Here is a 26953-nt window from a genome sequence, read left to right as displayed (position 1 = left end):
GTTTAATTGTATGTGTGAGATAGTAATATATATATATATATATCCTATATATTAGAAGAGAAGCATTACAACATGTTAACTATGACACATGTCAACAATATAATATTTTTTAAAGTTTCTAGATAAATATGTTGGTACACTAAACATATATTATATACTTATCATAAACTAACCATGAAATTAATTAACCATCTATATTTTTTTTTTCCTTCTTTCTTTAAATAAAAGCTACGGAATTACCAAAAATGAAAAAAAAATATTTGACAACTAATGATTTTGATGATAAAGATTTGACAATAATTTACATATCTTCCATTATTTTTAATGTTATATTATTAAAATAAATTAAACAATCATATTAACCATATAATAATAATGTAGATTTTTTTGTATGTTATATTTTGAATTTTTAAAACCGACTATAAATAACAAAAATTGTTAAAAGTCTCACTTTGAAAATTTTATGATTTATAGTTTAAATTTTATTTATAATAAAATACAAATGATCATAAAATCATATGGCTGATAAAAAAAACATAACACTATATGAGTAAAAATTACATTTAATAGATAACAGATTAATATATATATGACTTATGAATGATACCGTATAATTATGGTTGAATGGTCAAAGTTCGTATTCAACAATTATTAGAATATGTATTTTATTCTGCGCATGTGCGCGGATAATCACTTAGTATATATATATATATATATATATATGTATATATATAAGACTAAAGTAAACCATCTTATGGAATGAAGCTTTGAATTTTGTATTATTCTTTTATCTGTAGATAACCAAATGATGGTTTAATGTGATGTTGGTTCAAATTAAGTAATTTGGTTATATGTTATATTAGATGATAACCTGCGCTCATGGGCAGAGTGAGTTTTTTATACTAATTTTTGTTCATTAAATGATTTTAGCATTTTACAACACTATGATTTTTATCGATTGTAAAATGACAAATACAAATGTTGGTCCATTAAATGTATCACCGTTGTTTGAAGAGTTAACGTATTATAGCTCATTTTAATTATTTTTAAGACTTTATATGCACAAAAGAAAATTCGGCTAACACAAATCATCAAAACCAGATAGGTAACTTCGATTGTAAAATGATGAAAGGAGATTAGGTTTTCTGCTCTCGATTTGATTACTATTGATTCTCCATAAGTTATCATCTAATATTAAGATCTCAAAAAAATTTCAAAGAAAATTTTGAAATTAACATTTTTATTTAGTATATAATTTAATTTAAATGATATTAATATACATATATATAAAATGAATATTTATCAATGAGACTTCATATTCATATGATTTATGATCATTTGTATCTTTCTTGAACAAATAAAAATTAAACCATTGATCATAAAATATTCAATGTGAGACTTTTACAATTTGAAGTAATTTATAGTCGTTAAAAAAATTATAATACGACATATAAGAAAAAATCTAATTTTTTTATTATATGCTTAATATGATTGTTTAATTTCTTTTAATAATATAAAATTAAACAAAAATAGAGAGGATATAAAATATGTATTACTCATAATTATTAATTGTCATATACATGTTAATCATATTAGGTAATTCCGTAGCTTTTGGTTAAGAAAATAATTGATAATATTCCTTTGTACACTACTATCAATTTGATGATTTATTAGGAGCAAGGAATATAAGGGCATGTCTTTCACCTCTTTATTCGGAAGTGGTTGCTTTGATTTGGGCAATAGAATGTATGAAGAATTTAAGACAGTTTTAGGGTACGTTTGCAACGGATTGTTCTCAATTGGTGAAAATGGTTTCGGAACCAAAGGAATGACCAGCATTTGAAAGTTATCTGGAAGATATCAAGCTGTTTCGAAGAAGTTTCCTCAACTCAGATATCGTTCATGTACCTCGTACGGAGAACCTACGGGCGGATAGATTAGCACACAGTGCTAGAAAACAACCTTCTTTCGTCGTTCACATGGATGCGGAGTTACTGATTTGGTTTACAGAGTCAATATGAGTCTGTGAATGTCTTGTTGTTAAAAAAAATCAATTTGATATTTAGTTTAATAAAAAGTATAATATATATTTATATGGACCAATTTATTTTTCTAAGAATTCTAAAAATCATCCTAATGATGACACGTGGCTACGAAAATATGTTGTAATGCTCTAGAATTAATATATAAAGGATAAGTAGTTTTAATATTAATGAAAGATTTTGAATGTTTCCAAAACCTAATAACAATCTTTAACGGTAGATAAAAAAATATGACTCTAATTTAATAGATTAGATAGTTTTTAGGTAACTAATAAGTATATACGTAGAATAAACATCAGTAATAGGCATGTTAAAAATGGTTAGATAATCATTTTCTAATGGTAAAGACATTTAATAATATAAAGCATGAATATGTTTGCTTGTGATCTAATTATAATAAGAGGTGGACTTAAGAGGTTATAATATCACATGCCTAACTTTTTACATTATCTTTCTTTTTTTTGTCTAAAAGTTCTTTTATTTAATATTGTCTATCAAAATGAATAAGATAAAATTTGATATGATACATTGGATTAAGAAAGCCAAAACAAGCTCTTGAGAAATAATCTAACCCATCGAAAAATATGTTCTGACAAATACGCTTACAAGAGAAATCAATGATAAATTACAAGAGAAAACAAGTTTAGTTGGATGATGCCAAAACATTGATAGCAGAATGATCTTATTCCTCGGGTTTTGACAATCGAAGTGCTTTCACACATCACAACGGGCTGCAATCATCTTCATTGCTTACACGATAAAAGTTCTTTAGATAAAAATAGATTCTTTTCTTTGGTTAAAGATGTTCCGGAAGAGATGCCTTCCAAAAAGTTTGCTCTAGTACCCGTCGAACAATCTGTAATAACCATAACAACAAAAATTGGAGCAAAATGAATATATCTCAGATTACAAAAATCGGCGAAAAATGAAAATATCCCCGTAAACTTGGAAAGACACCACCAAAGTAAAACCATAATACTAAGAGGAACTTCAATTTAGGAGTGAAACTCTATATTTGAAGTTTCACTACTCAAAAATTCAAATTTGAAGTTTCATATTTTTATTTGTATTTTAGTCCCTACAATCACACATCACATTTATGATTCATAAATATTTTCTTGTTTATTGTTTAATCCTTATAAAAATTATATCTCATAAATATTTTAAGTTTTGTTTACAAAATTTAAGCTTACACATAAATTAAATATAACTTTAAAATAAGATTTAAAATATTTAAAACTAGATTTAGATAACAAAAGTATACAAAAGAAACTTAACAAAGAATTTTTTAAAACATTACATGAAGACATAACTATTACACAAATTTAAATATTACAACAACATTAATAGTCATGTAAGTTTGATCCGGAACCTTCAAAATTTCCAAATATTATCTTTTTTTTTGTGTAACTGAAGATGGTTGTTGTTGTTGATGTATTTTCGTACAATTATTTCTTGTTCATATTGAATATATTCACGAGTATTAATATCATCGATAAAAGTTAGTCTTTTAGAAATATTTTATGTTTCTCTTTTATTTTCTTGTTCTAATCTAATGTATTTAAAAGTATTAAAATCACCCGATTTCAACAATTTTTATCTTTAATATACTAATTAAAATGAGGAGAGCCATTTTTACTTCGAAATGCACTAGTATATCATATATGCATTACGAAAATCACTTTATGAAATAATATGGTATTTTGCTTGAAGTTTAATATTAATTAAGTTATTTTGTTTAAAATTTTATATTTGTAATATAATATTTTATTAATTAATATTGTTGTAATATGTTTGTATATGTGCTAGTTATTTTCAAAAGTTTTGTGAATTCAAATTAGTTATGACAAATATAAGAACCATATTATAAAACACAATTATTTTGGTTTATGAGGCTATCAAATATAAACCAAAATTATATTTTGAAGTTTGAAAAAAAAAAAAAATATATCGTTATAAATTTGGTTGTACATATAATGGATTAAGTTCAAAAAAAAAAATAGGTCTAACAATTTTTTATACTATATTTTTATAATAATTTTATTTTAATAATATAAATGACGAAAAAGTGTTATATTAGTTGATCATGAAAATATATGTTTTTACAATACTATTAGTTTTTTACCTATAAATTCATCGGGACCCAAGAAAAATTCCTAAATAAATATGACAAAAAATATAAAAAATGATGACATGACTCGTAATTAATTGTGATATGGATAAATATATTTAATGATTATTTATATTTTTGGTATATTTTTTATAATATGGTAATAAAATATACATCATTATTAAGTAAATATGATATCAAATAATATAATAATAAATATATAATAATATTTTACAAAGTTTAAAATATTATTTATTTTTATTTTTCATAATTATATAATTTTATTAGGGAAGAGATTTTCAAAATTTACAATTTAAAAAAATTATAAATTTTTAATCGTATTATTATTAGTTTCTTTTAAATATCTAAAATTTTTAGAAATATCATTTAGTTTTACTTTTTGATAATTATACAATTTTATATTATTATTTTACTAATTTTATACAAATTGATTTAATATATTTTTATCCAAAAAAGTAGATAAGACATCTATCTAAAATTATAATTTTAAATATGTACATATTAAATATAATTTAAAAAATAAAATTCATTATTTTTTCTTAATTTTAATTTTATGTTCAATTAATCAACATTTATATTAAAATATCGATAAGAAAATAATATAATTTAAAATAATAATAAAATAATTTAAATATGGGAAATTTCGTTTACCACTTTTATGTTACTACTTTTCATCTTTACCACTACTAAAGAGACATTTTCAAAAATACCTTCTTCATTAAACGGCAAAAGACTCTTATACCCTTGTTCTCTAAATATATAATAAATAATTATTTAAATATATAAAAAATAAAAAAAATAAAAAATAAAAAACTATATTTTTTTAATGTTTCAAATTATATTTTTTCAAATTCGAACTTTTTTATAATATTTCTAGAAATTTTTTTTTATTATTTTTTTTCAAATTTTCTTTTTGAAAATCGAAAATTATGTTTGAAACTATTTTTTTAAAAAAAATTATATTTTTAAGTATTTATTTATATATTTATTAGAATCTTAAATTTTATATTCCAAAAACATTACCTCATCCCTCAACTCTAAATACTAAGTCTAAATTAGTTAACCCTAAAGTCTAAGTGTATAAGTTTCTTCTACCTTCGTTAAAAACGAAGGCAAAAATGATTAGTATAAACATGAAAAATAGTATTTTGAACGTGGTATTATGGTGTCCTTTTGAACAACATGGAAAAAAACACCTTATTGATCGCATAACTGAGGGTGAATGGAATTTCTTATTTCTTTCTGTCATGTTTTTAATACAATAGACAAAAGTCAAATTTAGGGTACTGAGATTTTTGGTTGGTGATAAATTCAGTCGGTGGAAAATAAATAACGATTATAATTTCTTTTGTTCACACAACTGAATTTCTCTACAATCTATACGGACTCATCATCAGTTATCTGTCACCACAGGATTAAAAAAGAAATCTCCAAAAGAAATGGTTTCTTCGCTTAACGTCATCGACGTGTCACGAGTGACTCCTTCTGACTCGTCCGAGTCACTCACTCTCCCGCTCACTTTCTTTGACCTAATCTGGTACAAACTCCACCCCGTCGAACGAGTCATCTTCTACCGACTTACGGACGCAACGCGCCCTTTCTTCGACTCAGTCATCGTGCCCAATCTCAAGTCCTCTCTTTCGTCATCCCTCTCTCACTACCTCCCACTCGCTGGGAAACTCGTCTGGGACTCACTCGACAAAAAACCTACCCTTGTCTACTCCCAGAACGACGCCGTTTCATTCACCATAGCCGAGTCAAAAGCCGTTTTCTCACTGTTAACCGGAAACAAACCGTTCCCCACAACCGAGTTGTACCCATTGGTGCCCGAGTTACGAACCACCGACGAATCAGCCTCTGCTGTGTCGTTTCAAGTCACGCTTTTTCCAAACCAAGGATTTTGCGTCGGCGTAGCTGCACACCATGCCGTTTTAGATGGCAAAACGACAACCATGTTCCTCAAATCATGGGCCTACACATGCAAACTCCAACAAGACCAAACGGTAAACGCTCCCTTACCGCAGGATCTAACCCCGATTTACGATCGTACGGTCATAAAAGATCCGAACGATATCGAAACGGAGGTAATGAATCACTGGAAGTCTAAACTCGAAATCATCTCGGACGGCAACGTGAAGAGCTTAAAGATTCTTCCGACGCCGGAGCCTAGTCCCGACGTCGTCCGATTCACACTCGATCTCACTCGTGAAGATATCCAAACGCTTCGAGAGCGACTCAAGAGAGAATCGTCTGCGTCCTCGTCACCTAAAGAGCTTCGCTTGTCGACGTTTGTGGTTACGTTCTCGTACGCGTTTACTTGTTTAGTCAGAGCTCGTGGCGGAGATCCGAAGAGACCAGTCGGGTACGTGTTCTCGGTGGACTGTCGAAGCCTTCTTGATCCGCCGATCCCTTCGAATTATTTCGGGAACTGCCTTTCGGCGTCGTTTAATATGAAGTTAACGGCGGAGACGTTTATGGGTGAAGAAGGGTTCTTAAATGCGGCGAGAATGGTTAGCGATTCGGTTGAGGAGTTGGATGAAACGGTGGCCTTTAATATTCGGAAGATTTTTGCAGCGTATCCAAGTCTTCCACCAGGAGCGCAGCTTATTTCTGCTTCGGGGTCGACCCGATTTGGAGTATACGGGTTAGATTTCGGGTGGGGTAAACCGGAGAGGGTTGCGATTGTGTCGATCGATCAAGGGGAAGTGATATCTATGGCGGACGGTAGAGATGGGATTGGTGGTGTGGAGCTTGGCTTCTCTCTCAAGAAACACGAAATGGACAATTTGATTGATTTGCTTCCTGAGGGATTAAAAATCTAAATCAATTTTCCTTTTAAAATTTCTTTTCTGTGATTTTCGTTTTTTAAAAAGGAATTGAATAATTATTAAACTAAAACTGAGTTCGTGTTTCAGTAATAACAGTTGTGATCAATTTCAGCTTATTGCAAATCGTCGTCGGAGTAACTTTTGAACTATAAATTTATGCAAATTAAAAGATTGAGACAGAAAGAGATCCCATAAATTAATATAAACATTAGTGAATTAAAAACAAAACCCATGTATTACTCAAACTACAAGAAATTGGAAGCTACAGTTTTCAATAAGATGTGATCTGAATCTGAATAGACTTTAAAAGAGAAGATGTAATTTGGATTTTAAAGAAAGTAAACATTATTGTATTTCTAAGGAAATAACAAAAACGATGCAACAATATTGAGTACAAAGTCGTCTCTTAGACAAAATTTGAAACACACAATTAACGAGAAACGAAACAAAACCACAAACAATAAAAAAGTAAGAAACAAAGAATCAGCCAGATTATTATCATTATTATTACCTTCTTCTCATTCAGACAAAAGCAGGCATGTCCTTAACCCATGCATCAAGTGGCTTACCAATGGAGTAAACGATGAAACCAATCTCTCTCAACTTGTCCACATTCAGAACGTTTCTTCCATCGAAGATAAAAGCTGGTTTCTGCATGTTGTCAAAGATCTTCTGGTAGTCCAAAGACTTGAACTCATCCCACTCAGTCAAAACGCAAACCGCATGCGCGTCTTTAGTAGCTTCATACGCGTCCCACTTCACACTCACTTGTTTCACCGTGGTCGGGCTCATCGGCTGCAAGTGTAGCGGATGGTCCCAGTCGAACTTTTTCATCGAAAGGTCTCTCTGAATCTGCTCTTCAGTGACTTGAGGATCATAGATGCTGATCTGCGCTTTGTCTCCCAACAAACCTTTGCACACGTCAATGGCTGGTGTCTCCCTCGTGTCACCCGTGTCTTTCTTGAACGCGAATCCGAGGATGGCAACCTTCTTGTTGGAGACGGTGTTGAACATAGAGGAGACGATCCTGTTCACGAACCGGTTCTTCTGGTAATCGTTGATCTTGATCACTTGTTTCCAGTACTCAGCAACTTCTGGAAGTCCGTTGCACTGACAGATGTAGACGAGATTCAGAATGTCCTTCTGGAAACAAGAGCCTCCGAATCCAACACTAGCGTTCAAGAACTTGGGACCGATTCTTGAATCAGTACCGACAGCGTAGGCCACTTGAGTGACATCAGCTCCGGTGGATTCACACAGAGCCGACATGGCGTTGACTGATGAAATCCTCTGAGCCAAGAAAGCGTTTGCAGCTAGCTTTGAAAGCTCGGCGGACCAGAGATTGGTCGTGATGATCTGGCCCTCAGGAACCCAGTTTGCATACACTTCCTTAAGCGTCTGAACAGCTTTGAAACCTTCAGGTGTCTCTCGCCCTCCGATGAGAACACGGTCAGGGTTGAAAAGATCAGCGATCGCAGTTCCTTCCGCGAGAAACTCAGGATTCGAAAGGATCTGAAACTTGATCCCTTTGCTGTTATGCATCAAGATCTTCTCGATGGCTTCAGCTGTTTTCACGGGCACAGTTGATTTCTCAACCACGATCTTGTCGGAAACCGACACGTCAGCAATCATACGAGCAGCACTCTCCCAGTAAGTGAGATCGGCGGCTTTGCCAGCTCCAAGACCAGTGGTTTTCGTGGGTGTGTTGACAGAGACGAAGACGATATCAGCTTCTCTGACGTGCTTCTCAACGTCGGTGCTGAAGAAGAGGTTCTTGCCTCTGCATTGCTTGACGATGTCTTCAAGGCCAGGCTCGTAGATGGGAAGCTGGTCACTGTTCCATGCGTTGATACGTGGAACAGAGATGTCAACGACTGCTACTTCAACGTGTGGGCATTTGAGTGCAATCACAGCCATCGTTGGACCACCAACATATCCAGCTCCAATACAACAGATCTTCACCATCTTTTTCAATCACTCTCTGTACATAATCGAATCAAAACTTCATAACAACATTCATACCAATTTCGATACAGATCAAGATCGCGTAGCAACACTCAAAGAGTCAAAATCAATCTCCCTCTGTAATAGTAGAATCAAAACATCATAACAACATTCATACAAACTGCTATAGATCGATAGCAACAAAGATCCACATTCGTGATTCAAAATCAAAGCCAGAAACGAATAAGATCTGGAGTTTATATGCAAGCAAGAGAAGATCACTCACGATTCGATCTGATCGAAAATTTCTCGAGAATCACACGGATCTAAACACAATCTAGCTAAATTAACAAGAGATCTATACATTCGAGCGTTATTGATTAGATTTCAAACACATACAGATCCGATCTCTAAGATCTGAGGGATTATCAATCGGCGATTCAGAGGTAAAGAGATCATCTAAGAATCAACCACAGATTCGCGAGAAGAGCAAACTGAAAATGGAGCTTAGAGATAGCAAGGAATCGGTGAAAAGATAGATCGACGATACCTTGGGAGATTAGCAGCGAAGAAGATGTTCTCTTGGAAGAGGAGAATGAAGTTTCGATGAAGAAGAAGAGAGGGGAGATATTTATAGGAGACACATTTCCGATTTTACCCCTTTTGACATGCTAACTTATGGTGGGGCAACCATTTTAATCACACGCAAGGGTGAACGCAGAGTACGTTGGAAGTATTGTATGAAATGACGAGAATGCCCCTGATGAAAGTAGGCCATGCTTATGATACATCCATCGTGAAGGGTGTGCACGACGAGCTCACTAGCAAAGCAACACATTTGCTGTTAGAAAAAAAAAAGTTTATTAAAAATCTGCAGAAAACAAAGACATGCATGGTTTAACGGTGCTCACTCAAACTGCGAGTAGAGAAGAAATGTGTCGTTGTTGGCTTACCTCTTTGGGTAAAGACTTCAGCTTCGTAACCACATTCTCTTCTTTAGCCTTATGGGTTAGCCATATCTTGGGCTGAGATTTTTAAGCTAACCTAAACGAACCGAAAACTTCGGTTAGTTCGGTTTTCGGTTCGGTTTGGAAATCGGTTAGTTCAGTTCTCTAAATAAATTTCAAACAGTACCAACCTTAACCAAAATTCTGAACTGAACTAATCAAAATAAACTAAATTTTCTCACATCTACAGTAAGTCGCAAGAGCAAGGGTACTAGCGTTTACTGTGGGCTGCTGCAGTACAGGTCCAAAGACCATGGTAGGGAAAATGCTGACGAGATCAATCCCGGTTCGTTTTGCAAGTATTCAGGATGCATTAACCTCTGCAAAAATTCCAGGTCTGACCAACAAGTCTTTTCTAAAACTTGATTCTTTGACCAATTAGGGTTCATCATAAGTGCAGCTTCAAAGGAAACATGCACAAACAGGCTTACCACTTGGTTTGAGGCATGCCTTGAGCACATTGAACGTGCTATCCACAGCCCATCCAAATTGCAGTAGACATTTTAAAGAATTGGAGGATAAATTTAACTAAGACATCTTAAAGAAGCACCATCTAGGAAGAAGCAACTTCAAATGAAAACTACTAATTGCAAATCACAGGGCGGGCTTAAGACTAACCACACAATTAAGTAGTAGAATACAACAAGGATTAGAGATAAAACGAAGCAAAGTCTTAACACTTAAGTAGTAGGAAACAGCAAGGATTAGAGTAAACAAAGCAAAGTCCAATGCTCAAGCAGTAGAAAACAACATTATGATACACAAAGCGAAGCCCCACCCCTAGGCTTCAGCGTTGACAACAGCACTCGACATTTGCTGAGAAGAAGCATCGCTCTCAAGAAGCCATTCCCTGGCGCAAATCAGAGCCTCCACAGTCTCAGGCCTCAGTGACGTCTTGTACTCATCCATTTCCCTCGGTTCCATGTCAAACACATAGTCGAATGCTGCAGCGGAGACCGAGATGGAGAGGATGTCTCTAGCCATCTTGCACAACGTTGGGTACTTGAGCTTGTTCTGTTTCCACCAGTCGAGAACATCAAACTCCTGAACACGAGGAAGCAGCGTTTCATCAAGGTACTGGTCCAGCTCTGACTTGAGGTTCTGCCCGGTTGTCTCCAATATGTAGTTGTCGAAATCAGACAGCCCGTCTGCTTCGGATGCTGGCTTTAGCGGCTCAGGGAGTGCCATGTACTCGTTGAAGAGCTCGTGGATCCCATCGTCCACGGTCTTGATGTTCTTCCCAGCGTCTTCTCCGAATATCTTGGAGAAGCTGAACTCCACCAGCTTCATCTTGAACCGAGGATCCATCACAACCGCCATCGCCAACACCAAGCTACACTCCCTCCAGTACTTGTCGACCTTCTCCTTCATGGTTTTAGCTAAACCAGCAACGTAAGGATCCTCTCCTGCTATGGCCCGAGAGAGATCAGACTGTGTCTTCCACACTTCATGGAAGAAGGTCACAGCAGAAGGGTTTCCACTAGACTGAAGAGTGGATGCCGCTTCGTAAAGAGGCTTCAGGAACGTGCAGAGACTCTCCACGAGCCTCCAATCTTCTGCTGAAGGAGGCTGCTTGAAGTCAGGATCAGCAGTGTCTAAGCAAGAGAACACTTCCTTCAACTCCGAAGCAGCCACAAGCATGTTATACGTTGTGTTCCACTGCGTCTTATCATCGAGACAGAGCACCTTGTCGCTAGGAACTTGAAGCTGTTCCTTGAGCTCAACAAACCTCTCCTCATGAGACTCCGAGGTCTTCACGTGCTTCACACTGTCCCTGATCTTCTTGATCACATCTTTCCCTTTCTCAAGAGCATCTTTAGCAAGGCCACTGAATGTTCTGGCGACACAGTTCCCTATCACCAGCTGACCATCCAGAACTCCAGGGTTCCTGACACAGAGTAGAGACCTGATGTTCTCAACTGCAGTTTTACTCGTGGGATGGTTGAAGGCAACAGAGAACAGCTTCCCCTCCAGACCCCACTCAGAAACACAGTTGGAAACAGCAAGACTCAGTGCTTCTTCAGATTCTGGATAGGGCTCCATCAAAACATTGAGAAGCTTCTTCTGTATCTTCCAATCACTGTCAATGAAGTGACCGGTGATAAACACATAGCCAAGAGTCAGCTTGGACGTCCACATGTCCAGCGTGAGACACAAGCGTCCAGGGATCCCTTCTAGCGACTTGATAACATTCTGCTTCTCGGAGAGGTAAGTGGCCACACAGTCTCCTTGCACATTGTTGAAGCTCACATTGTCGAACTGTGGGTGAAGAGCCTGCACGAAGGAGACGAACCCTGGATGCTCAACCATGTGAAGAGGGTAGTCATGCATGATGATCATCTTGGCAATCTCGTGGCGACACTTGTCCTGATCAAACGGAACGTAAGTGTTCTGGGTCCGGTAACGCCTTCTCGGCGTGTGGTCACTCTTGGGAGTCGTCATCATCTGCTGGCTGTTATCGTTGTCATTGTTGTCATGGGTATGATGAAGAAGCGCAGGGCATGTCCCTTTGTCGATGTGACGCTTGAGGTGGCTGGTCCCAGCCACTTTGGTGCCACTGCTGTAAGCAAAGCTCTGGTTACAGCCCTTGCAGAAAGCCCTTCTGCAACCAGGCTCTGTAACACCGATGGTGAAGTGTTCCCACACCTTTGACTTCTTCTTGCGTCGCTTGATCGGTGGTGTGGTCATCTCAACGTCGTTGTATACCTCCATTGCTGTCTCCATCTTGGCTACAGAGAATGAACAAAAACAAAAAGACACGAAACGCAGCGTTTAATAAATATTATTGGAAGAGGGCAAAATTGGTATTTCAAACTGATAGCGTAGATCCGGCAAGAACAGATCTGGGACTTTTGAAATCGATTAGACATGAACTAGAGCCCAGATTATTACAGATCCGAGTCGGCCTTTATCAACTTATAATCAAACAATTTTCAAAAACCTCCATGAGTAAATATATTGTTGACGGGTTCGAATTAGTTGCAGATCTGTTTCGAAATAATTGCGCGAAGAACAAGCAATTTTAAGTCGAAATTAAAATCAAGGTCGGAAACATTACCTTCGAGCTAGAGCAGGAAAACGCTATGTCCAGATCTGTTTGGGCTTTGAGAAACCCGAGAGGCTTTGGTCTGGAAGAAAGCACAAGGTAAAGAGATAATTTGTTAGGTCAATAACAATTAATAGGTCGAGAAAAAGTTCTTTTAACAGAGCTTTTGGGTTAGTTATTGGGCTTTTTCAATAACAGCCCATTACATTGATAACTTAACAACGCTTCTGAGGTAACTATCTCACCGGTCTAGCACTTCGCTTTTTGGTCTAGATTTGGTTATTAACGATGTGTCCTGTCTGCGCAGTATTCTAAAACGGCTTTTGCCGACGCTTAAAGCTCTAAACCTCCTAAAACCGTGGCAATTATCTTCTAAACAACCTAAATAATTAATATTTAATAATATATAATTTATTAATCAAAAATTATAATAATTAATATATTATATTATAGATTCTTATGAAGATAAAATAATAAGAATTGTATCATTAATAGATAATAATATTTAATATAAACATTGTATATATTGAATATATTACTATAATTTATAATTGATTAGACCGTTTAAATTAATAATCTCGACGATCGCTCGATAGTTCTAGGCGCTAGACGTGTTGAACCACCGTCCGCTAAGCTTTTTTGAACATCGTGTTTGTATTTTTGAAGGATGTAGCTTAAAAAGATAATAATGATTGGGTGAAGAAGAAGATTTATATGCATCAATGAGAGGAGTCAATCATCAAATTTTGCAAATGTGAAGTTATATCCTTCGTGATTATTTCTAATGTAAATAGTTTCTGCTTTATCAATAATTTGTATTTTTGGTAAAAATTAACTAATTATTCTAGTAAATAGTTTCTGCTTCTAATGTAAATAGTTTATGCTTAATCAACAATTTGTTATTTTGTTGATTAACTACAATTTTAGTGGTGTATTCTTCGTGTTTTGTTTATTACATACTCCATCCGTTTCAAAAAGATATATGTTTTAGAAAAAAAATTTGTTTCACAAAGATAGATATCTTGTGTTTTCTATGAAAAAAATTGTAATCTTCAAAAAAATTAATTGATTTTATTGAATTAGTATTGGTTAAAAATATTGAAAATTACAGAAAATGATACATTTAATGTGTTTTCGTAATATGTGCAAAAATGGTTAAAAAATTATGTCCGTGAAACGATTATCCAAAAAAAAGCAAAGGAAAGTCAAGTTTACAATTAGATGTAGCTCAAGAGGAGAACAATGGTGGGGTAAAGAAGAAAATTCATATGCATTTGGATGTCAATCATCAAATTTCGCAAATGTGAAGTTATATCCTTTGTGATTATTTTCTAGTGTAAATTTTTTTTTGTCAGCATTTTCTAGTATAAATAGTGTCTGCTTAATCAATAATTTTTTATTTTGTTGATTAACTATGATTTTAGTAGTGTATTCTTCATGTTTCGTTTCTTATATAAATTTTAGGCGTTTATTAAAAAATCAGTAAAGCACAGTGATGTCAAGTTTACACTTGGATTAAATCAAAACTTTACTTGATTCGTAAATTACAAAAATAGAATACAGATTTGTGATCTACGTTGATAACTTAACAACATTTAAAATCTATGAATACTAATATCTATTTCATAAACCTTTTATACACTTCTAACTTCTAAGCTATTATTGGAACATCTCTACTATAAAAAAAAATTATGTAGCTTTTTAGAAATAAAACAACTAAAAAGAAATAGGAAAGATAGTGAATTGAGAGCTCCGAAAATATATTAGCAGTGTTGGTCTAACATTTTACACTGACCTAATATAATTCTTAAACTATCCCTTTGATCTATTTTTATCAAAAATTACAAAACATTAATATAAAATAAATAACCTTTTCATAAAAAACGAATCACATTTAACTATCTATTAAAAACAGTAACTTTAAACACGGTAAAAATATAGTTTTCTTGCAAAATGATTCATTAAATTAATTTCAATAATTTTGAATCATAACAGTCTTAATTGATAACATAGTCCATCTATTTATGTCATGTGTGAAATATTAGACAACAAATAACTATTTTCAATTTTAACTTTGATAAACTTCTTTTAGTTGTGGTAACTGATATTAGAATAGTTAACAATATGCATTGAGAAATTTATCTGTGTTTGATGACAATATTCCATTTTTCATATATGGATGATTTAATCATGAAAATATAAGTATAAGAATGAAATATCTTATTACAGGTTTACCATATATGAATGACTTTTCATTAGAAACATTGAAATTAGATAAAATATTAATAAAATAAATTAATATTTTTATAACTTGTTTAGTGCACAAATTTATAATATTTATTTTGCTTATAATATTTTTAATTATGGTAATTACCATATACTTATTTGAGATTTTTCTTATACACACAAACCATTTCCTTTTAACTTCTTCTCTTATTTCATCCCAAAACCTTTTTGGTCAACTATTTTATTTAAATAAAATGTAATATTATAATTAAAATATAGAAAATAATAAAAATACAACCAAATGCAAAGTTAAGATTATTGAACATTATAACACAAATACTCAAATACGAAGAAACTTTCTTCTGAACTATCTTGCTTCTTATTAGGCAACACCATTTCTATTTGGCTATCATTTTTCTGATGAAATTCCAATTTTTTCTTTGTAGTTTTTGTTGTTGTATAACAATGTAACATTGACCAAATTCTAAATAGGATCTATAGGTAATATTTGATAAAGAATCCAATTTAATGATTCTCTTAAAAAATTAGTAAGTAAAACTGCTAATTTTCAACAATTCTAAAAATATCACCATACATAAAAAAATGCATCTCCATTGAAGCACTACTATCCACCAATAAACATGTTGAACTTCTATCTCCGTGATGATGACAAACCATGGTGGTTTCCGTGATAATTGTTTCTTACAACTTTATGATGAGTTCCTTACAACTTTATCTTTGATTCAACAAAATTAGATCATATTTCTTGTCTGCGACCATGTTACAGATTCCAAACTGGAGATTGCAATAGCAAATTGAAAAGAATGAAAATTTCCTTTCAATTCACAGCAAAAAAAAAATCTTCACAACTAGAGAGCAGAATAAGAGATACATAAACATTGAGAAACTGACCAATGCTTTGATCAGAATAGTTTGGTAATATCTAACTATCAAAACGTAAAAAGAATAATATTTCTTAAATTTCTCGATGTTAAAAAAAAATTAATGGTATTGGGATTAGAAAATTACTATTTAAAAAACTGCATAAAATTTTGAAGAATATTTTTAGTAATAAAAATATAATTATAAGAAAATAGAATTAAACAATATTTCAAAAATTATAAAATATTACCATATTTCTATTTCTACTATTATATTATTTATTATTATATTAATGATGATCTATAAGTTATTACTATATTTTAAAATTTTATCAAAAATATAAATCAACGCTAAATGTAAATATCTATGTCACATTTAACTTCACGATATGTTATCATTGTTAGTGTGTCATGTCATCATTTTTATTTCAAAATAATTGTGGTAATGTTTAGGGGATGACTAAGGGAAAAATGGTATCAAAATTAAATGAGGAATTGAAATAATACTAAAATGATAGAGTCAAACTATTTTTTCCCATTAATTGTTTACGGTTCTAACGATAGTTACTAGATGATAATCCACACCCTGCGCGGAATGAGTTTAAGCTAACAATTATATTTTCTGATTATAAAAATTAGAGTTCTCTTTTATATATCTTTTTGCATTCTAATAATAATTAATATTATAAGGGACATGATCTCATCTAATGATCCATATTGAACCATCATAAAGATAAAATGGTCATTTTCATCTATTTTGTCCATGTAGATTTCTTAAGGATGTGTGAGATTTTTTTTTAACCATCTGGTCCATTTCAGATTTTTGTCCTACTTTTGAGAATATGAATTTTTGTAATTTGTGAGAAACATATAAATAAACAGTATTAGAAAATGAATCATAAATGAAAAATGAGATTTTCTTTGGAAGGATTGAAGCTTTTCTTGGAGACTTACAAATCTTCGACGTATTTAGAAGCAGGCATGTTTGTGGCGATGAGGAGGCGATGTGCGTCGGCTAGACTGATTCTAAGAACATGGTTGGTTTCTGTAAACCAGCTTGTGATTGGATGGTCATATCAGGATTTCACTGCGAACAAAGATCAGCGTTTTGCCAACGTCCGTGAAGAAGACGACGACTTCTCCCCTTATTTTGGTTAAATGATGTAATTGATTTGTGGTTAATTAATATTTATTAACTCAATTAATTAATACAGTGGCAGCTGACTGTAATTATTTAAAAAAATATGGGATAAATACAAAATGTACTTCAGTTTTAAAAATATAGATTTTACATCAAAACTATTGTCAATGGAATTAATTATCATGTTTAAACATTATATTAAATTTTTGGTCCATAATGGAATTCCTGTAATATATCTAGTATATTATTTCTCTTTTAATATGGATTGGGAGAAAATTTATGGTGATGATACCTAAATATTGAACATATAATTACAATTTTAAAAAAGTTTCTCAGTTAATATATAGAGAATTTTATTTGGTTATACATTTAAACGAATAGTGGACTATACCAGATTGAACTTACAACCATTTAGTAGTTGCTGTTTGTAATCAATCTTCGTATTAATAAGCTTTTTACGATGGTAAGATTGGAATCCCTTTAATATTAAAGGAGAAACATTTTTAAAAACTAACATTTGTTTAGTACTTTAATCACAAGTTTGTCATTTTTGCTAAGGTGGTATCACCATAAATTACTAGAGAAATTACAACATATTAGATGATACACGCAATGAGTTTTTATAATAATATTTATTTATTAAATGGTTTTAATATTTTGCAAAACAACAATCTTTATCGATTATAAAATGACGAATACAAATGTTGGTCTTTTAAATATATTATCGTTGTTGAAGAGTTAACGTTTTACATCTCATTTTAGTTATTTTTAAAACTTCATATGCAAAAAAAAATTAAGTTTTGCGGCTGCCACAAATCACCAAAACCAAATATGCAACATCGATTGTATAACGACGAAAGGGGATTAGGTTTTCTGATCTCGATTTGTTTACTATTGATCCTCCATAAGTGAATTCATTTTCTACTTCTATAAAATTGTGTTTTCATTCTCGTCTTTGTTTTATTGATATGAGTTAAGTTTTTTTTTAACTTCTTCTATGAATTCAATGAATTAAATAAGTGTCAATTTAGAAAAAAAAAGACATCTGAAAAAATTAGTTTCACTCCAGATACATATCTAAGAATCACAATTTTGAAAAAAACCACCGGCAAACTATATTAACAAATTAATGTTCAAATCTAATATATCAAGCTGTTATAAAATATATAAGTGCAGACTCGAGTTTTATTTATAATCAATTACTAAAGAAATTACAACATACTAGATGATAACCCGCGCGCATGCGCGAGATGAATTTTTATAATAATATTTGTTTATTAAATGGTTTTAACATTTCGCAAAAAACAATCTTTATCGAATATAAAATGACGAATACAAATGTTGGTCTTTTAAATATATTATCGTTGTTGAAGAGTTAACATTTTACATCTCATTTTAATTATTTTTAAAACTTCATATGCACAAAAAAAATTAAGTTTTGCGGCTGACACAAAATACACCGAAACCAAATATGCAACATCGATTGTATAACGACGAAAGGGGATTAGGTTTTCTGCTCTCGATTTATTTATTATTGACTCTCCATAAGTGAATTCATTTTCTACCTCTATAAAATTGTGTTTTCATTCTCGTATTTGTTTTATTGATATGAGTTAAGTTTTTTTTTAACTTCTTCTATGAATTCAGTGAATTAAATAAGTGTCAATTTAAAAAAAAAGGACATCTGAAAAAATTAGTTTCACTCCATATACATATCTAAGAATCACAATTTTGAAAAAAATCACCGGTAAACTATATGAACAAATTAGTGTTCAAATCTAATATATCAAGCTGTTATAGAATATATAAGTGCAGACTCGAAATATAAATGTCTGTCTAGTATACATTCACCAGCTCGGTCTAAAAATTATATAATTCTAGAATAACAAAACAAATTATATAATTCACCAGTTCGGGTAATATTTGAATCTAAACGGGTAATATCCGAACCCGAATGGATATCTGAAGATAACCAAACATAAGTATACTTAACCCTATATTTCTAGTTTACTTCTCTCATTTTATTCAAAATATTTATATTAATGATGCTTATTGCTCAAAATTAGATAATATACATATACCTATGGAAAAAATTATTTGCTACTCACTTAAATATATATATATATATATATATATATATCAAGCTCTTGTTTCTTGCATTAACAAAAGTTGCATCTAAAATTTCAAGACAACAACTAAATTAGTGTCTTTCTATTTTTAAAGTTTTATCTCCAAACCTATTAATAGTTCAATTTAAAAAAAAATAGAAAACTAGTTAAGTATATTTTAAATACAAAAAACTTAAACAATGAATCATTTATTTATTTTTTATTCAAAATTTAAATATCCGAACCGGCCTAAAATATCCAAATCCGAACATAAAATATTCGAACCCGGCTCGAAGTGTATAAATATCCGAACATAAAATACCCGAACCCGGCTTGAAGTGTAGAAATATCTGAACCGCTACTCACTTAAATATATATATATATTAAGCTCTTGTTACTTGCATTAACAAAAGTTGCATCTAAAATTTCAAAACAACAACTAAATTAGTGTCTTTCTATTTTCAAAGTTTTATCTTCAAACCTATTAATAGTTTAATTATTTAAAAATTAGAAAACTAGTTAAAATATATTTAAAATACAAAAAACTTAAACAATGAATCATTTATTTATTTTTTATTCAAAATTTAAATATCCGAACCGGCCCAAAATATCCAAACCCGAACATAAAGTACCCGAACCCGGCTCGAAGTGTAGAAATATCCGAACATAAATTACCCGAACCCGGCTCGAAGTGTAGAAATATCCAAACTGCTACTCACTTAAATATATATATATATATATCAAGCTCTTGTTTTTTGCATTAACAAAAGTTGCATCTAAAATTTCAAAACATCAACTAAATTAGTGTATTTCTATTTTTAAAGTTTTATCTCCAAACCTATTAATAGTTTAATTTTTTTTTAAATAGAAAATGAGTTAAAATATATTTTAGATACAAAAAATTTTAAAAATGAATCATTTATTTATTTTTTCTTCAAAATTTAAATATCCGAACCTGGCCCAAAATATCCAAATCCGAACATAAAATACCCGAACCCGGCTCAAATTGTAGAAATATTCGAACAGGTTTTATTACCTTTATACTGAAATATCCGATACGAACCCGAACGTGTATCCGAACGCCCACTCCTACGATATATGATCATCATTTGTATTTTACTTGAACAAAAAAAGTTAAACTATTGATCACAAAAATTTCAATGTGGAACTTTTACCATTTTTAGTAATTTATAGTCGTTTTTAAAAATTCAAAATATAACATATAAGAAAAAATATAAATTCTTTTATTATATGCTAATGTGATTTTTTAATTTCTTTTAATAGTATTAAATTAAAAAAAAATAAAGAGGTTAGAAAAATAGTTATCAAATATTTTATTATTCATAATCATTAATTGTCATATATATGTTAACCATATTAGGTAATTCCGTAGCTTTTATTTAAGAAAAGAAAAAATATTCTTTTGTACACTACTTATTAATTTGATAGTTAGTTTAATAAAAACATAGTATATGTTTTATATGGACCAATTTATTTTTCTAACAATTCTAATAATCATTCTCGTGATGATACGTGACTACGAAAATATGTAGTAATGCTGTAGGAATAATATATAGGGATACCATTGGCAAGTATATATTATATTTGATTAATAAAATGACTACACATATGACATCCCTTTTAAAAAAAGTTATGTGTAGAGTTCCTATCGTAGAGAGCTTCTCCTGCGTTCCTTTAAGCTTTTATTATTTCTTCCATAGATAGGCCTGAAATACTAAAAAGGTGTATGTCATTCTTTACGAACTACAGTTTAAGTGTTTACAGATTCTTACAGAAATTTTCATTCTTTACAGTTTTTTACGAACTACACTCAAGCAACCTTGGTGTGTTTACATGTGGAGCAAAACAGAGTATACCTATGCTACATATTCAATTTAGAAACAATAATATGTCAATATAAATTTGGAGACTGTTTATACTCATTACAAGCAGAACCAAAATGAGATAAATATTGTGAAATTATGCTAATTCTTTGGGAATGTATTAACGTCTACATAAAGGATTCTGATATGCAATTCTCTAAGTTTTCATGTATTCACCGCTGAAAGAAAATATAAATTTGATGTACTAGAAAGTTCAAATGAAGATGGAGATTGGAGACAATAATAATTGAGTATCCAACATATAACTTTTATGGTGATAGTGAATTTTACGAAAAGATTTGATCCTTTCAAAAATTAATGTATTGAAAATTTTGAAAATACCAAACAGTGTCAAATATGAAAGTTTAATTTTAAACTTTGTGACTTATTATTTTATTTTTCTTTGTCAATGATTCATTCATTCAATAAGGTTCTAGCCAAAAGACTAGGAAAATGGACAACATAGTATTATGATAAAAAGAAAAAAGAAAGCAACAACAACATCAATAGATGCCACCAAGAATGAAAATTCCAGAACGTAGAAGAAAAGGATAATCAGGCCTTTAACTGGCACAACCTCCTAAACATCCGTAGGAACCAACTAGTAAGGTCCAGCATTCAGCGCTTCAGTTGTAACGGAGGACGAGAGCCAACTAGGACCACCCGTCGCCATGTAAGATTGAAGTCTTTGGTCTCTAGTAACACTCTCTGCAACTTGCAAAGCAATGAAGTTGGTCTCTCTGTGACTTGATACCACTTGACAGTGGTCAAAGAGATGCAAGGATCGTAAAATTCTTGAAATGCCATATGATAGTGGAGAGGGACTCGTAGGAGAGAACATATTGTACATCCACTACATATATCTTCGAATTTATTAAAGGTTAGAAATCACATGTATTCTAGGTCTTCTTAAGACTTCTACTTAAACAAAATTGTAAGGACTGTTTATTACTCATATACTCTATACAAACAATAAAGATATCTTACTAACATACTTCGTGATGGCAGCCATTGAAATTTTGAAATTGTCTTATTGGATAGTAGAGTAAGTTTTCGTATCATATGCTTTTCTCTAAATTTTTTAAGTCGACCGTATCCCAATAATTTGCCCCTATGTTTCAGAGTTTTTGCTTTAAATTTTGATCAAAAATGTTGTTTCAGGAAGTTTTATTTAGTACCCAAAATTGATTGAATTTAGCGTTATGGTTTATTTGTAAGAAAAACTAAAGTTACTATGTAAGAGTAATTACACAACTACATAGTAAGTCTGATGCTAACCTTTCAGCTGGCATCCATCCATGTCCTCTTAAAGATATCATCGGATGGAAAAATAGGTATGAGACTCCATCTCTTTGAACTGGTGATTTCCCCAGTTGTATACATCCATCGTGTCTAGCAGTCAGGTTAATCTATTGCCAGTTAGTATACCGACAAACAGACATCAATTTGTATACATCATAGCTAAAGCCCAAGAATATGATATATATACAAAATTCACAATTCAAATCATATAAAACGTAAGATACAAAACGTCATTGCATGTATAATTGAAAAAATGATGTAAAATGTAAATAAAACTAAATTATTTATTTTTACATTTTACTCCGCGCAAGGCATTGCATGTATACTACTACTACCTAGTGTTTGTAGTAAATCTTCATCGTTCAGTAAACGTTCCACGATGGTAACTATAGGAGATATATATGAATATAATGTAAATATATTTTTTCCTTATTGTAGAGATAAGCTCAGAGCCATCCTCTGTATATAAACTCATGTAATCACCATCTATCGTAATATTCCATTCAAACACATTCTCTCTACTCTATATGGTATCAGAGCGTATCTCTACAATAAGGAAAATATATATTTACAGTATATTCATATCTATCTCCTATAGTGACATAATCATGAAAAGTGTGTAGTGAATTATATATATATATATGTACACAAGTTCCCATTAATATTTGTCATCAATCAAGTTTAAGTTAAAATTATAGTTAAGAAGAGATAGAAGCATGAAACTCAACTTCGAAAAAATGATGTATGTAAAAGTTCTGATGATGGTAATAGCGATATGGTTCGTGCCCATGACCTACAGTAATGGAGCCGAAGCACCCGCTGGTGATGTAGCCGAGGCACCCGGAACCGACACATTCAACAATGATTGGTATGACGCACGAGCCACATTTTACGGTGACATCCATGGTGGAGACACTCAAAGTAAGTTTTCATTTACTAGTATATTTTTAGAATCTGATTAATGAAACTGTTGTTCTATTTTGAATTAATATCTTCCGTTAGCGGCACTGGTTCAATATTGCTACGGACTCGTATTTTTCGTGACATTATACACGGAAAATATATATTCAGAATTGTTTTTTTGCACAAGAAACTTTTTGATTAATTCAACACCGTATAGGCTCAGTCTTTTTTAAACGCTAACTAGATCTCGATCCGCGCAACCGCGCGAGTTTTTGTTTTCATTTATTTTTATATAAACATTTTGTTTTCAATTCTAAATTAGTATATATTATAATATATATGTGTCTATCAATTTTTAAAACTTAATAAGTTTACGGTATATTTTTCCATTGAATAGATTGTTTCAAACTTTCACATGTATTTGTGTCTTCTTCTATATATATTTTGGATTATTAAAATCGTAACTATATATATAAAGATTAGTAAAATATTGTTTTATTGTCATATTCAAAAATATTGTAACATTTCACAAATTTAAAATTTTTTTAAAAAATTAAACTTTTCGCTTCATAGATTTATATTATCGAAAAAATAATTAAACATTTAGTTTTTGTTTAATTTTTAAAATAAACTATATAGTTTAAAATTTGTTTTCATTGGTTTAAGGTACTAAAGATTAATCATTGTTAGATAATATGATTTTTGTTATTTTAAAAAAAAATTGTATAATTTTAAAAGTTAACATCGACAAATATTTAAATAATTAACATAAGGAGGTATAATATTACAACATTAAATTATATCTATTTAATTTATCTATAAATCCAATGGATTATTTATTGTTTAAATCCAATTATTGATATTATTTATTGTTTAAATCCAATTATTGATAGCCCAATAAAAATTTCTGGTTGACCCAAAATTTAAATGATAAGATTAGAGATTAAATGTAATATGACTTTCTAGGAATATGTTCATTAGGTCAATTTTTAAAAAAATCACACATAAATCAAGGTTACGACTTCTGTTTTAATATATAAAATTAATTTCAGCATATGTGATCGCATCATCATATAGTTTCAAAAGTAAATATGTTAGTTTTCTGCATAAAATATTCTTACAAAGTAGTATAACGCAAACACCAACATAGTTTTTCCTTTCGTTATTGCGTTTTCAGTAGTTAAACGCAAAAAACAAAAACAAGAATAAACAAACAATCAAATACATAATATTTCTAAGCAAAAATAAAACATAATATTTATTAATTATTACATACTCACAGTTTCATTATATATTCAATAGTGGGAGCTTGTGGATACGGTGATCTATTTAAACAAGGCTATGGTCTAGCCACGGCCGCGTTGAGCCCGGCGCTCTTCAACGACGGCTACACGTGCGGGGCTTGTTACGAGATCATGTGCACGCGTGATCCACAATGGTGTTTGCCCGGATCCATTAAAATCACAGCTACAAATTTATGTCCAGCAAATTACACCAAGACGACAGACATATGGTGCAACCCACCACAAAAACATTTTGATCTCTCAATGCCAATGTTCCTCAAGATCGCCAAGTACAAAGCTGGGGTTGTCCCGGTTAGATACAGACGTGTTCCCTGTACGAAAAACGGTGGTGTCAAATTCGAAACCAGCGGAAACCCTTATTTCTTAATGATCTTGCCGTACAATGTAGGAGGAGCCGGAGATATTAATGCCATGCAGATTAAAGGAAGCACGACCGGATGGATAAACATGAGAAAGAATTGGGGACAGCACTGGACCACCAATATTGTGTTGACCGGACAAGGTTTATCATTCATGGTTAGAACAAGTGATGGGGTTGTTAAGCAATTTATGAATGTTGCACCAAATAATTGGGGATTTCAACAGACATTTGATGGAAGGATTAACTTTTAGGAGACTGGTTTGAGATTTGTTAGCTATATGTCTTATAGCTCTACAGAATTATACAGATGTATCAGGTGCAAAATTTACAATAATTAAAAAGACAACACTAAACAAATGTGATTTCCTTTACAAATATATTATGCGTTGAATTCATGCATTTGGTTTAACTTCAACATCACTAGTCTTTTGACATAGCATTCCGCTCGTTTTGATTCCAACTATTCAGCTTTTTTTGCCAAGTTTATGTTTTTCCATTTCTTATAACTCACGACCGCACACTCCCAAGTCCCAAGTCTTATATGTGTAGAGACATGGTGGCTACATCCTACATAGTACAAATCATATGCTACCAAGTTCCGGCGTCTTATATCGAATTAAGACTTCAATCCATCCGGTTGGAAGCTTATATATAGAAACTCTCGTAAGTGCCCCTTTGTTTGAGTAATGACAAGATCGAAAGATTACTGAAAAATGAAAAGTCATATACCTATTTTCCCATAATTTTGTTCTCACAATGTAAACTTAGAAGTTATACACACCAATTAGACTAAGTACAAGGAAAATATTTCATTTCACGGTGTTTGTTATTATCACAACTAGTTAAGTTATTTTGACAGTATAAACCTTTTGAAGTTTTATTATAGTGAAAATTACTCGGATTAACCCTCATTTATTAAGTAATTACTATATTAATTCTCTTTCATAACCAATAGGGGTGGGCACTTCCGTTATTTTCTCGGTTCGGTTCGGTTTGGTTAGTTCGGTTCTAATATTTTTCCAACTGAAATAAACCATAGTTACTTTGGTTTGGTTCAGTTCGGTTTGTGTTCGGTTCAGTTTATATTCGGTTCGGTTTGTATTCGGTTCGGTTCAGTTTGTTTTTTTTGGATCAGTTTAATTAGGTTTTTCTTAGTTTATTTTTTTTGGAAGAAAAATTATGTTTTAAAACATAAATTATGTAAATATAAACTATGTAAACTAAATTCAATATAAAATTGAAACAAAACCTTTAAAAAAGTCACAAAAAGTATATAAAAATTAAAACAAATAAAAGTTAACTAAAATAAAAAAAATAACATCATTAGTAATGTCTTTTATACCATTATAAAAAATCTTGTAATGAATCATCTTCCATGTGACGATATGGAGAAAAACTTTTGTTTTTAATAAAATTTGCTTTAGGTTTTAGGTTTACATTAACATCCACGTTTACCTATATAAGAATATAAAAATACAGATTTGTTTATTTTTTTAAATCAAATATGTTGATGAATACATATTAGGTTAAAAGAATATATGTTAATGAATGAAAATGGAAAATACGTGGTTTGATATTAAAATTTTAGTGTATTTGTATTACTAATATTTTTAATTTAAATAATTACAAAAACACATCGGTTTCTCGATTCGGTTCGGGGTTCGGTTTAAAACCGAACCAACCCGAACCATTCGGATTGGGAAAATCTGCAACCAAATGGTTTAAAATAGACTTTGGTTCGGTTTGGATCGGTTTCGGTTCGGTTGGTTCGGTTTGACTCGGTTCGATTCAGTTTTTTTGCGCACCCCTAATAACCAGATGATGAAATCACTACAAGAAAAGATGA

The 26953-nt window shown here is 31.6% G+C and overlaps 4 protein-coding genes across 5 annotated transcripts; 2 read left to right on the top strand and 2 right to left on the bottom strand.

The window, feature by feature from the left end:
- Positions 1–5394: 5394 nt before the first annotated feature.
- Positions 5395–7117, top strand: LOC106426560 (phenolic glucoside malonyltransferase 1-like). The gene has a single exon (XM_013867271.3). It carries the CDS (start codon positions 5613–5615, stop codon positions 6993–6995), a length of 1383 nt encoding a protein of 460 aa, XP_013722725.2. The 5' UTR covers positions 5395–5612; the 3' UTR covers positions 6996–7117.
- Positions 7118–7336: 219 nt separating this feature from the next.
- On the bottom strand, positions 7337–9640 carry LOC106426559 (UDP-glucose 6-dehydrogenase 4). 2 transcript variants are annotated; one of them, XM_013867269.3, is made up of 2 exons: positions 9496–9640; positions 7337–8982 (listed from the first exon to the last, which is right to left on the bottom strand). In XM_013867269.3, exon 2 carries the CDS (start codon positions 8964–8966, stop codon positions 7524–7526), a length of 1443 nt encoding a protein of 480 aa, XP_013722723.1. In that variant the 5' UTR covers positions 8967–8982; positions 9496–9640; the 3' UTR covers positions 7337–7523. The 2 variants fall into 2 exon arrangements, with proteins under 2 accessions (XP_013722723.1, XP_013722724.1); XM_013867270.3 differs by having other exon boundaries at positions 7337–9083; positions 9496–9589.
- An 880-nt stretch (positions 9641–10520) lies between these two features.
- On the bottom strand, positions 10521–13169 carry LOC106426558 (zinc finger BED domain-containing protein DAYSLEEPER). Its single transcript, XM_013867268.3, has 2 exons — positions 13011–13169; positions 10521–12681 (listed from the first exon to the last, which is right to left on the bottom strand). Exon 2 carries the CDS (start codon positions 12674–12676, stop codon positions 10733–10735), a length of 1944 nt encoding a protein of 647 aa, XP_013722722.1. The 5' UTR covers positions 12677–12681; positions 13011–13169; the 3' UTR covers positions 10521–10732.
- A 10048-nt stretch (positions 13170–23217) lies between these two features.
- LOC106426562 (expansin-A22-like) lies at positions 23218–25373 on the top strand. Its single transcript, XM_013867273.3, has 2 exons — positions 23218–23460; positions 24745–25373. Exons 1-2 carry the CDS (start codon positions 23256–23258, stop codon positions 25356–25358), a joined length of 819 nt encoding a protein of 272 aa, XP_013722727.2. The 5' UTR covers positions 23218–23255; the 3' UTR covers positions 25359–25373.
- The last annotated feature ends 1580 nt before the right edge of the window (positions 25374–26953 follow it).

The sequence above is a fragment of the Brassica napus genome, chromosome C4 (genome assembly GCF_020379485.1).
Source record: "Brassica napus cultivar Da-Ae chromosome C4, Da-Ae, whole genome shotgun sequence".
NCBI lineage: Eukaryota > Viridiplantae > Streptophyta > Magnoliopsida > Brassicales > Brassicaceae > Brassica > Brassica napus.
The sequence above is the reverse complement of the archived record's forward strand: the minus strand, read 5'-3'. Positions and strand labels throughout refer to the sequence as shown.